The sequence below is a fragment of the Leucoraja erinacea genome, chromosome 19 (assembly GCF_028641065.1).
Source record: "Leucoraja erinacea ecotype New England chromosome 19, Leri_hhj_1, whole genome shotgun sequence".
Lineage (NCBI taxonomy): Eukaryota > Metazoa > Chordata > Chondrichthyes > Rajiformes > Rajidae > Leucoraja > Leucoraja erinaceus.
This window is the reverse complement of record NC_073395.1, coordinates 13,218,031-13,230,764: the sequence shown is the minus strand read 5'-3', so window position 1 is coordinate 13,230,764 and position 12,734 is coordinate 13,218,031. Positions and strand designations below refer to the sequence as shown.

The following is a 12,734-nucleotide window of genomic DNA, read 5'->3' as shown; positions in this document are numbered from 1 at the left end:
CCCCGTTCCAGGAGCTCTTCGACCCCGCAACTTGGGCGGGAGAAGTCGCCGTTGCGGGAGCCCTGAAAAGCGGTCTCCCTCCAGGGACCCGCGGGCTCCCGGTGCCGCCGTCCATCCACATACCTCTAGATTCAGAGACAGTTTCTTCCTTGCTGTTATCAAGCAAATGAACCATCCTATCAACAACTAGAGTAGTCCGAGAGACTATCTACCTCATTGGAGACCGTCAGACTGTTTATAATTTGACTTTACTGGGCATTATACTGCACTAAATATTATTCCCTTTATCGTTATCTGTACACTGTGAATGGCTCGATTGTAATCTTGTGCAGAATTGTCTTTCCGCTGACTGGTTAGCACAAAACATAAGCAATTCACTGTACCTTGGTACAAGTGACAATAAACTAAACCAAACCAACCCGTCCTCCACTGCCCCAACCATTCACCCCAACTGCACCAATCCATCTTCATTCCTGGTCATCCATCATGGCTGACCTAATTTCTCACCCATTTTCCAAATCACCAATGGTCCAGTACTCACTCACACACTCCCTCCACAAATCCCATTACCCCTCCCTCCCATCCTGATGGGGACTGTGTATCTTAACACAGTCTGTGTATATTCATTTACTTTAACCCAGGGATATTCAACAACAAATTAAAAAACTCAAATGCATACAGCTGAGGTTTTTCGTGGAGGCTCAGAGGCCTTTCCAAAGGCACTGATGTGACTCCCATCCCATCTTTCATCCAGTGACATCAAGATGCCATCGACATCCATGACTTCTTGTCCATAATTGTTCCACCGTTTTAGGAATGATGCGGGTGCCTTTGAGTCTGATCTCCATCTCCGCCACCAGTGCTGTGATCTCATGGGGTCTCCTTAGTAGTGCAAGTGACTGGATGTCCTGCCGACTTCACTATTACAGCAGCGGAGAGCCCAACGTGATTCATACTATCAGCCGCATCTCAGTGAGTGGAGAGACTCTGATCACAGGTAAGAAGTGGAAACAGTCTTGTCTCTTCTTTCTCGACAAGCTCTTGCATCTTCATGCTTCACTAAGATCAAGATCTGGTTTCAGGAACCAGAGGACATAGGTTTAAGGTGAGGGGGGAAAGATTTAATAGGAACCTGAGGGGTGACCTTTTTCACACAAAGTGTGGTGGGTGCATGGAACGAGTTGCCAGAGGAGGTAGTTGAGTCGGGTACTATCGCAATGTTTAAGAAATATTTAAACAGGTACATGATAGGCCAGGTTTAGGGAGATATGGGCCAAATACAGGCAGGTGGGACTAGTGTATATGGACATATTTGTCGGTGTGGGCAAATTGGGCCAAAGGGCACGTTTCCACGCCGTTTGACTTTGACTCTATCAAGGAAAGATTGAAATAGTAAACATATTTTTACTATTTCATTTCGTTCCAGAATTTCTTTTTCCCATTGATGCTGTAATGTGGGAAGCCATTTTGTGCAGAGCAAACTTCCATGTACAACATGACAGTGAGCAAGCAATCTGTTTTTGGTCTTATGGAGTCAAAGAGTCAAAGCAGGGAAACGGGCCTTTTGGCCCAACACGTCCATGTCGACCAAGATGCCCCATCAAAGCTAGTCCCTGTTGCCTGAGTTTGGCCCATATCCCTCTAAAGCTTTCCTATCCATGTACTGGACCAAGTGTCTTTTAAATGTTGTTATAGTACCTCACTCCTCTGGCAGCTCATATACCCACCAATCTCTGAGTGAAAACGTTGCCCCTCTGGTTCCTATTAAAGCTTAATATCTGTAGGAAGGAACTGCAGGTGCTGGTTTAAACTGAAGATAGGCGCCGAATGCTGGAGTAACTCAGTGGGACAGGCAGCATCTCCAGAGAGAAGGAATGGGTGACATTGCGGGTCCTTCTTCAGTGTCTATCTATAAATCTTAATATCTGGTGGGAATAGTTCCATGTTAAATATTGGTCTTGTTACCACTGCTCTAGGAGAACTGCTCTGTTCATCTTTGAAAGATTGTTATTGGACCTTGTGCGTACAACAGGGAGAGCAGGGGAAGCTCCAGTTTAAGATCACATCCAAAATAATACTGTTAATGTGCTGCGTCGTGCGTGGACATGTTGGTCCGAAGGGCCTGTTTCAGCACCTTATCTCTAAACTTAAACTGACTTCATTTCTGACTTCCAGTGCTGTCGGTGTGGAGATTGTGAGTTCTCCCTGTGACTGCATGGGTTTTCCTTTGTGTGTTCTCGTTTCCTCCCACATCCCAAAGATGTGTTGGTCGGTTAATTGGCTCTTGTAAATTGCCCATGATGTAGGCGTGTGATCGGAGAATTGGGAGAGTGAAGGGGCTTATGATAGAGAATAGTTTGCAAGTGTGGAGGGAGTTGATGGGAGTGTTGAGAGTTAGCATAGGTTTAATGGGCCAAATGGTCTCCTTCTATGTTGTTATTAAATTTGATGTACACTCACAATATGGGTTAAAAATTCAAGGCAAAGTCCACACCTTGCTTCTTATAAGCTGAAAGAATGGAGCAGCTGGGCTTGTACACGCTGGAGTTTAGAAGGATGAGGGTATCTAATTGAAACATATAAGATTGTTAAGGGCTTGGACACACTAGAGGCAGGAAACATGTTCCCGATGTTGGGGGAGTCCAGAACCAGGGGCCACAGTTTAAGAATAAGGAGTAAGCCATTTAGAACGGAGACGAGGAAACACTTTTACTCACAGAGAGTGGTGAGTCTGTGGAATTCTCTGCCTCAGAGGGCGGTGGAGGCAGGTTCTCTGGATGCTTTCAAGAGAGAGCTAGATAGGGCTCTTAAAAATAGCAGAGTCAGGGGATATGGGGAGAAGGCAGGAACGGGGTACTGATTGGGGATGATCACATTGAATGGCGGTGCTGGCTCGAAGGGCCAAATGGCCTACTCCTGCACCTATTGTCTATTGTCTATTGTCACTCATAAGGCCCCCTGGGGTGTTATTCCTTCCCTTGTTTGAGGAGCATCTGCCCATTGCTAAATAGTTTGAGTGACATATTGTCTTATGCTATGTCTAACCCTGTGCATTTATTTTTATTCAGGGTTGAAACCAAATACCACATACACGACGATTGTGGAGTGTGACTTTCCCTTTAATCGGACATTCAACTCCCTGCCTCTTGAAATCACCACTCCCCCATGTACGTATTCACAAATGCCATTACTAGATAAGGACGAGAGTATAAAATTGCCCCAGAGTTTGAAATCAGATATGCTGAAACATTTTCCTAAACCTAACGCAAGCCATGTTTGTTTTGACAGTTTTGCGCTTCCTACGCAACTTGCAGGCTTCTGGCATAACCGCGAGCATTGCTGAGATTAGCTGGGACCCAGCCAAGCCGGAAGCTGCCAGGATTGTGTCCTACAGTGTGAACTATGGTCCCTATGGGAGTGACAGTCCTATGAAGCGGGTCATTGTTTTCCCTCCGATAACCAGTGTCCTGCTCGCAGGTAAATGAATGGGGTTGCACCATTTCCTATTTAGAATGAAATCTCATGGCCCTTTTCCTCAGTAATCATGTTTGATTGCGAGGCTATTCCTAGACCTTATTTCACTGGGGAGCTGGGGGTGGTGGGTGCATTGTGAATGGCTGACTCCAGCAAAATCATCTCTGCACTGTTTAAAGCTACCTCCTCCTCTTTATTCAAGGTGATCCTGTAGAGGTGTATGAGACTATGCAGGGAATAGATAGAGTAGATGTGCAGAGTCTTTGTGTAAAAGAGTAGGGAAATCAAGAACCCAAGGACGTCGGCTTAATGTGAGGGGGAGACATTTAATAGGAACCTGAGGGACAACCTTTTCACGCAGAGTCGAACTGACAAGGGAGGTAGTTGAGGCAGGTACTATCACAACATTTAACATTGTCATTTGGAGGTTTGTGGGTCAAATGCAGGCAGGTGGGACTAGTGTAAATAGGACATGTTGGTTGACGTGGACAAGTGGGCTGAAGGGCCTGTTTCCGTGCTGTATGGCTCTATGAGCCTAAGAGGGAAGGACATTGTGGCCAGACCAGTACAGATAGGCGTTTTGCAACGGTCCCACTAGTGAAGGAAGACCTGGCAATGAGCTGAAGGAATGGAGTTGTGCCAGTTCTTACTTAGAATGAGATCTCATGATCCTCTTCCTCAACGATCGAATTTGGTTGCGACATCTCCCAAGCTTGAGATTGAATGAACGTGGTCATGAGAAACTGACTACTTTAAGGTTCTGGAGCGGATGCCACGTAGCATATCAGCAACAGTTGTGTCTTCACTGTATTGTAGGGCTGCCTCAATATACATTTGCAGGGAGATGATTGAAATAAAATCCAATAACCCAGAAGAGCTTTGGTGTCTCTGTCTTGTGCTTCAGTTGTATCAGATTCATTAAAGAAAATCTGAGGTATGTACACCCATCCCCAGTATCAAATTACACCAGTAAGAGTTCTTTAGTTTCATCTGAAAGCTTCAAATTTTCAGTTTTAAGTTTTAGGTAAGGATTTCCAAAATGGGGTTCCCTTGTTTGAAACTACAGCAAGACTGGTGCATGAAAAGCAAATCAGCTTAAGTTTAGTTTAGAAATACAGTGCGGAAACAGGTCCTTCGGCACACTGAGTCCTCGCTGATCAACGATCCCCATACACTATCACTATTAAACTAGGGACACCCGGAGAAAGCCCACAGGGAGAATGTACAAACTTCCATACAGACAGCACCCGTAGTCAGGATAGAACCTGGGTCACTAGCGCTATAAAGCAGCAACTCTACCGCTGCGCCACTGTGTCCTTGTCAGGGTAGGCTGCCGCCAGTGCCTACCTTAAGGGTAGGTTGCAGAATATGTGCGAATGATGTGCTTCCTAAATAAGGCAACGCAAGAGCTAGTAGGTGCTGGAATTTTGGAATAAAGCAGCATAAGGAACTAGGTGCTGGAATTTTGAGCAAAACTGAAAGTGCTGGAGTAACCCAGCGGGTCAGGCAGCATCTGTGGAGGGAATGGATAGGTGACATTTTGGGTCAGGATCCTTGTTCAGACAGAGGAGATATATTGCCCACTGCAGTGGGCCAATAGTGACTGGGATTATTCATATAACAGGCTAATTTCAACTCATTCACTGATATAATCCAAAGTGCTATTTCGATACTTTAGTTCAGAGAGCAAGGATTATGTGTGGTTTGACAAGGCAGATAATAATGCAATTATCCCATCACTTGCTGAGTTTGCAGACTGCTGACCACAATGAATTATGTGCAGGTATTGCACGGAGCTCTCACAACACAATTCCATAATTGAACGCAGAATCACTTAGTTGAGCATAGAGACTGCCAGCCCAAAGATTCTTCTCTTCAGGAAAGGTAATATGTCCAAGTCTGCCTGTTTTGGTCATGCCATTCAGAGTGGTGAAGAAAGCTGTTATGGAAGGTCCTTGCAACAGTTGCCTTGAAACATAGAAACATAGAAAATAGGTGCAGGAGGAGGCCATTCAGCCCTTCGAGCCTGCACTTTGGAGAGGTGCTCTGCATTGGAAGTTGGAAGAGGATGGAGTAAAGGAAAGAAATCCCCTTCTGAGCACGAGTTTGTGTTTCCAGAATCCATCCTGTGATTGAGACCGTCCTTGAGGTACAGAATCACCAACGACAATGTGGATAGGGGAAGGATTCCTCAAGATGCATTTCTGCTGCCTGGCAGGAATTCAGTGATGGTCACGTCCCTCTGTAATTGCAATGCTCTGCGATGTACCCAAGCCATCCATCAGAAAGATTCTCGGTCATGTGGAACGAGCCACTTAAAAACCCACACAGACTTGTATCCCCTCAGGTCCCTGCTGTGATGGTTGGTTTGCATTAACACCGCTGTTCAAGTGATTGAACGGAACATTAATCACTCTCATTCCCACTCGCAGGTCTGAATGAGTCGACTCTGTACGTTGTATCAGTTTCTGCTAAATCCTTCCTTGGCGAAGAAGACAGTGGTTTGCTATTGAAGTTTATGACCCAAAGCTGTGAGTATTCACAAAGAATGTCTCCTTGCCGATTATTTCCTCCTTTCCCACCTAAAGCAATGAGGCATTCATTATATTAAATGGTGCAGAGCACAGAATTGAGTTCAAATTGTGTGTGAGGAACAAACAGGGAATGCAAATTGCTCAACCAGGCAAGATCTAATGTAGCTGAAATAAATTAAAGGCACAGGAAGATATTCAATATTTCCTTACAAATAGAAGGATATTTCGGCCCATTAAGTCAATGCATACTTCACAGAGCAATCCCATTCCCTACAAATGTATCCTAACAGCTAAACTCCGCACATTTCCATCAATACATTTGCAAATACTATCGCAACATTAAAGAAACATTTAAACAGGTACATGGATAAGATAGATTTAGAGGGATATGGGACAAACACAGACAGGTGGGACTAGTGTCGATGGGGCATGTTGGTTGGTGCAGGCAAGTTCCACGCTGTATCAGCCTATGACTCAATGACTACAGCCCAGATCACATCACTGACCCTACGCAAATGTGGAAACTTAAACGCCAAATCCATAACATTTTGGGGTGCGGGACGAAACGAGAGAGGTCACAGGAAGAAGTTATAAACTTCACACTAATTAGTACGGTTTCCTCCCACACTCCAAAGACTTACCAGTTTGTAGGTTAATTGGCTTTGTATGAATGTACATTGTCCATCATGTGTGTAGGCTAGTGCTAGTGGTCGGCACAAACTCGGTGGGCCTGTATCTGTACACCGCGCTGTGTCTCTAAACTAAACTAAAAATGTAACATTGAAGTGCAATAAATTCCGATGAAACATATGTGTTGGAAGGAACTGCAGATGGTGATTTAAACTGAAGATACACACAAAAAGCTGGAGCAATGTTACTCAGCGGGACAGGCAGAATCTCTGGAGAGAAGGAATGGGTGACACTTCAGGTCTGAAGAAGGGTCTCGGCCCGAAACATCACCCATTCCCTCTCTCCAGAGATGCTGCCTCTCCCGCTGAGTTACTCCAGCTTTTTGGGTCTATCTCCGATGAAACATAGTTCAGTGATTTCTGATATGCCATAGTTTTCTCAATGTAAAAGATAACATGCAACTCTCTCTATGTTGTGTCGCAGCCCCTGTCCAACCAGGCGATACCCCCTCAGTCCCTCAGAAAGTGCAAGTGGGGGAGTTTGAATCTTGCTGTGTGCTGGTCAGCTGGAAGCCACCTACTGAACCCAAGGAAGAAATAATACAGTATAATGTGAGTACAAGTAAAGAAGCGAGGTCCAGTGGCAGCGTGCTGGTGTGGTTATCTAACAAGTGTGGCTTGTCTGGGCTTCTGTTTGTTAAGGCAATCGAGAGGCTGCCTCGAATTCGTGGTCCTGGCCTTGCTTGAATTCAGCAGGTGAGCTGGAGGCATGGACACACCTCGAGGCCTTGGCCATGTAAACGATCTGGAATAATCCCAGCCCTCGGGGAACTGCTTCACATGAGACACAATGAGATTGGGAAATGGTTTTGTGGAGGGTCTGGTGATGCCATTTTGGGGTGGGGTGGGATGGGGGGGTGGGGTGGTGTGGGCGGGATGGGGGTGGTGGGATGGGTGCTGGGGTGGGGTATGTGCTTGGGTGGTGTGGTGCGATGGGATGGGGTGTGGAGGTGCGGTCTGGTGTGAGATAGGGGCCACTGCAGCTCCAATAAATATTTGGCACAATTTTTGCTGGGTGCTTTCTGGTTCACATAGAACACTCCATCCAATGCTGGTCAAGGGGATGAGTACAGATGGGAATTTGCTGGTTGGCACAGACAGAATGTGAGCCATAAACCCAGTTTCTGGTGCCATAGTCACACGGCATCACTCAAGGTCAACCCATATGTATGACCATTAAACCTGTGCTCATGAGGGCGGAGAAATGGTGAGCCCCAGTTAAAACACTAGGGACCAATCCTCAGGGCTAATTAAACTGTTAAGCCAATGTCCACAAATTCAAACTGTTACTACCCTATTTACACAAGTCCTCTCTTCCAGTGGAAATAGGTCTGGAAGTGTCTTTAGCCCATGAAAGGAGCCTCGATCAGGTGAAGTAACCTTGCGATGAAGTCCTGAGCCAAACAACTTGGCTTCATTTAATCTTCATTCTATGTTGGCATCTTCATCCTACATCATCTTTGGTCAATAGACACGGGGAGTCAGAGGACGGATGATGTGCAGAGGGAGGGTGGAAGGGTAAATCCAGCTCGTTCCCAAAATCTACAGGGAATGGAGATGCGGGACAGCATTCCATCTTCAGTAATCCTTGCAGGAAACTAGTTTGATCAGAATTGGATGAGTGCTCAGATATGATCAGATTGTCAAGAATGTTGGAGGCAAAAATGGCACATCCAGTTTGAGAATTTGGTGTCTCAACTCTGTTGATTCAATGCTGATTCAATGTTACTTCATTATTACGTATCTAGGTACAGTGAAATTCTTTGTTTTTGCATGTGATACGCAAAGTACACAAAGAGCTGCCACGTTTCCGGTGCCAACAAAGTACAAAAGTACTAATTAGAGTCATGTTGGTCCCTCTTGGTTCTCTGCCCAACCTGTTCAATCCTGGCTAAGGGTGATGTCTGTACGGAGTTTGTACGTTCTCCACATGACCTGCGTGGGTTTTCTCTGGGAGCTCCAATCTCCTCCCACACTCTAAAGACGTGCAGGTTTGTAGGCTAATTGGCTTGGTAAAATTGTAAATAGTCACAAGTGTGTAGGATAGTTTTAGTGTTTGGGGTGATTATCCCACGGACTCAGTGGGCTGTAGGGCTTGTTTCCGCACTGTATCTCTAAATTAAACTAAACTAAACTAAGCCTTCCTGGAAGAACAATTTGCAGTTAGATTGGGCCTTTAATGTTGGAAAGATGTTCAAGACACTAAATTACATTGGAGTGTACTGGTGAACTTAGAGTTTAGTTTTTTAAGTTTAGGTTAGTTTAGAGATACAGCATGTAGCAATGTTACAAAATTTTGAGATTTAAAAAATCAAGTCTGCAATTTATCCCATCAGATAAAGCATAACAATAAGTTTAATTTGACACCAAATTCACTTTCATATCTCAAGTATTAAAAAAGTTATGACCATTTTCATACTCGGAAATTAGCATCTTGTTCCCTATTGATTTTCAATGGACATTACAAAAAAGCTGTGATCTTGGATAGTCAAAGCCCATTTCTTAAGGAAAGATTAACATTTTTAAATAGCCTAAATGTCCAAAGATTATTCACAAATAATTCACAATATAACATGATTTTTATATCTAATTTACATTAATTTATAGGCCAAATGGAAGGAATTTAGTGTTCAATTGCTGTAAATAAATGCCCATTTAAATCGGCTTTCTAGTGGGTTCATGTGGAACGCGCTGGTTTAGATCGTTCACATCGCGCTGGATTAGTGCCCTCAAATGCCGAGAAAAATACTGCGGGATATAAAAAGCCCAAAATGAACTATTCGTTATAGATAACTTGATATTTAGGGTTATATATATGCCCCATTTAATGTAAAAATAAGGTACATACCTTTAATTGTTTGCTTTATAAAACCCTGGGGCTGCGAGAGGTTGCAAAATCAGACAGTAATTTTAAAACTATTAGAACTATATTATCGAGGCCTATAAAACTAATAATACCTTTTGGGACCGGGTCTTGCAGCGATTTTTCGTCAATGATTTACTAGGCTGAACATGTGCGATTAGTACAGCCTAGTAAAAATCGCGCGTTTTAAACCCGCCCCCTCCAAACAGCGCCAAAATCGCGGCCATGGCTGAGGGCAGATTCCCAATGACGATTCAGGTAGGTTTTGTAACATACCTACAGCATGGAATCAGGCCCTTCGGCCCACCTAGTCCGCACCGATCAGCAATCCCCGCACACTAACACTATCCTACACACTCTAGGGACAATTTACAATTTTACCAAGCTAACAAACCTGTACATCTTTGGAGTGTGGGAGGAAACCTACGCAGGTCACGGGGTGAAGGTACAAACTCCATACAGACTGCACCCGATCAGGATTTAACTCTGGCGCTGTAAGGCAACAAATCTACCGCTGTGCCACCCTGCCCCCCTTAATGAGTTCTCCATCATGACATCTGGACATCATGCCACTGATGAGCAGAAGCCGAAGACGACTGGAAGAATGTTCATCAACTCGGGTCGTCTTCTTTGTAATCCAAGTATGTATTGAAATTCTTGCCACAGTGATAGCCATTTTCAGATGTTTACTGATCAAGGTGATCAACTGTTCGTTAAACAGGTGGATGTCCAGAGTAATGATTCGCTGCCTGTGCAATACACAACCGATTCGACCTTTATTTACCTGCAAGATCTGGATCCCCGGCAGAAATATGACATCCGCGTGTCTGCGGTGAACAGTCAGGGTGAAGGAGAAACCAGTGAGAAGCTCTCTGTCAGACTGAGGGAACTACCCCAACATGAAACAGGCAAGGTCCAAAATTCCTGAAAAACCCTCACAGGTTAGAAATGTGTCATGAAGCCAATAAATACTAAAATGGTGGGTGGCCGTTATTTAAATATATATTGAAAGGACATACTTTAATTCTGATATAGTTTAGTTTAGAGTTATAGCGTGGAAACAGGCCCCTTCGGCCCACCGAGTCCACGTTGACCAGCGATCCTCGCACACTAACATTATCCTGCACGCACACAAGGAACAATTTTACAAAGCTATTGTCATCCCTAACCCTCCTGGTCCCATCCTTCTACTGCCCACAAGATCTCTTCTCCATCTGATTCCATTTGTCCACCTCTCCATTAAATGGTTTTCATTATCACCTTCACTACTTATCATATCCCAGCACTTGTAGCCTTAGTTTTCCCACTCATCACCCTCCAGCCTTGCGGTAGAGGTGCATCTTTCATCTGCACCTCTTGTGCTTACAAATGACACTCTGTATGAAAAGATCCGAGAAGTTTCCCCAAGTACCCTGGTCAATAATCTACTTCGATCAACATGTAAAATATTTGGTCTGATCAATTTATAGTCACAGTGATACAGTGTTACAACATGCCCTTCCCCCAAACCTGCCCACACCGGCCAACATGTCCCAGCTACACAAGTCCCACCTGCCAGCATTTGGTCCATATCCCTCCAAACCTGTCCTAACTGCTTCTTGAACATTGGGATAGTCCCAGCCTCAACTACCTCTCTGGCAGCTTGTTCCATACACCCACCACCCTTTGTGTGAAAAGGTTACCCCTCAGATTCCTATATAATCTTTTCCCCTTCACCTTAAACCTCTATCCTCTGGTCCTCACTGGGCAAGAGACTCTGTGCATCTACCCAATCTATTCCGCTCATGATCTTATGCACCTCTATAAGATCACCCCTCATCCTCCTGCGCTCCAAGGAATAGAGTCCCAGCCTACTCAACCTCTTCCTATTTATCTTTATGTTATTGCCACGTGTACTGCGGTGAAAAGCTTTTGTTGCGTGCTATCTAGTCAGCAGAAAGACAATACGTGATTGCAATGTACAACGACTGCCTTGTTGCTGTGGGACAACATGAGGTTGACAAAGGTATTAGGTTCGTTCTATATTGACCTTTTTCCAACTTTTAGCGCTGAAAATAAAGCCAAGATTACTCGTCAGCGAGGATCTCTCGCTCAGGGCATCGAGCATCTTCTTGCAACTTCCAGAGTGTGGAGTATTTGATGCAGCTGCAAAACAGCTGAATGCCACATCTGGTCACCTCTCCATCTACATCGTCGTTGCAAACGACAAAGGTATGTTGTTAATTCTTCCATCTATTGTTTATCAGCTTTGAGGTTTTTCCACAAGTGGTTATGTTTCCACATCAGTTGCACTGAACTCATTCAATATTAGGAAGGATTGAATGGAACAGCACTGTAGTGTAATTAACCTAGGATCCATTTTGAAGTTTTCTTTGGCTTCCAGCAAGATGAGAGGATGACATTTTTCCAATATGGTGCCATTTATCATTAATACTGGTCAATTTTAATTGCCCCACTGTCGATTAAAACGGATCTCTCTACATTCAGTTAAAATGGTCCTCCATCAACCATTTAGCATTCAGGGTGAGCATTCAAAATTGGCCTGGTGGAAGGAGTCAGAGGGTGATAGTGGATGGTATTTTTTCTGCTTAGAGGTTGGGACTAATGGTTTGCCGCAGGGATCTGTGGTGGGTCCATTGCTGTTTCCCATCAGTATTAATAATCTGGATGACAGTGTAGTTAAAGTAATGAGTAAATTTGCAGATTAGACCATCGTTGGTGGTATGGCAGTGAAGCGGAAGGTTATGTATGTTCACAAAAGGATCTACATCAAGGGAGGTGGACCAAGGACTAGCAGATGGAATTTAGCTCAGACAAGAGTGAGTTGAGGCATTTTGTTGAGTCAAACTAGGACAGCTCTTACACAGTAAATGTGGGGAACTGGAGAATGTTTTAGAGCAGAGAGATCTAGGGGTAGACATTTGGACAGGGTGGTGAAGTTGGTGTTTAGCTCAGTTGCCCTCATCAGTAAGGGTACTGAGTACAGGAGAAGACGCAGTGTGCTGGAGTAACTCAGCGGGTCAGGAAGCATCTCAGGAGAACATGGATAGGTAACGTTTCGGGTCGGGACTCTTCTTCAGACTGATCGGAAAGAGGAGGAGAACTTCTTCAAAATAGACATAACTTGAGATTTTGCAGTGGAACAATGAAATGCAGAAACAAGGAACTGCAGGT

General features: G+C 44.5%; 2 protein-coding genes across 2 annotated transcripts in view; both read left to right on the top strand.

The window, feature by feature from the left end:
* Window positions 1-12,650, top strand: part of LOC129706548 (fibrillin-1-like) — a 37,338-nt gene extending 24,688 nt beyond the window's left edge. The window contains exons 17-23 of the mRNA XM_055650911.1: window positions 815-997; window positions 3,069-3,167; window positions 3,289-3,477; window positions 5,907-6,005; window positions 7,122-7,249; window positions 10,282-10,468; window positions 11,607-12,650. Coding sequence (XP_055506886.1) covers window positions 815-997; window positions 3,069-3,167; window positions 3,289-3,477; window positions 5,907-6,005; window positions 7,122-7,249; window positions 10,282-10,468; window positions 11,607-11,812 — 1,091 coding nt within the window. The 3' untranslated portion in view covers window positions 11,813-12,650. The remainder of the gene's footprint in view (window positions 1-814; window positions 998-3,068; window positions 3,168-3,288; window positions 3,478-5,906; window positions 6,006-7,121; window positions 7,250-10,281; window positions 10,469-11,606) is intronic.
* LOC129706547 (fibrillin-1-like) overlaps window positions 12,053-12,734 on the top strand; it is a 78,719-nt gene continuing 78,037 nt past the window's right edge. The window contains exon 1 of the mRNA XM_055650910.1: window positions 12,053-12,083. Coding sequence (XP_055506885.1) covers window positions 12,053-12,083 — 31 coding nt within the window. The remainder of the gene's footprint in view (window positions 12,084-12,734) is intronic.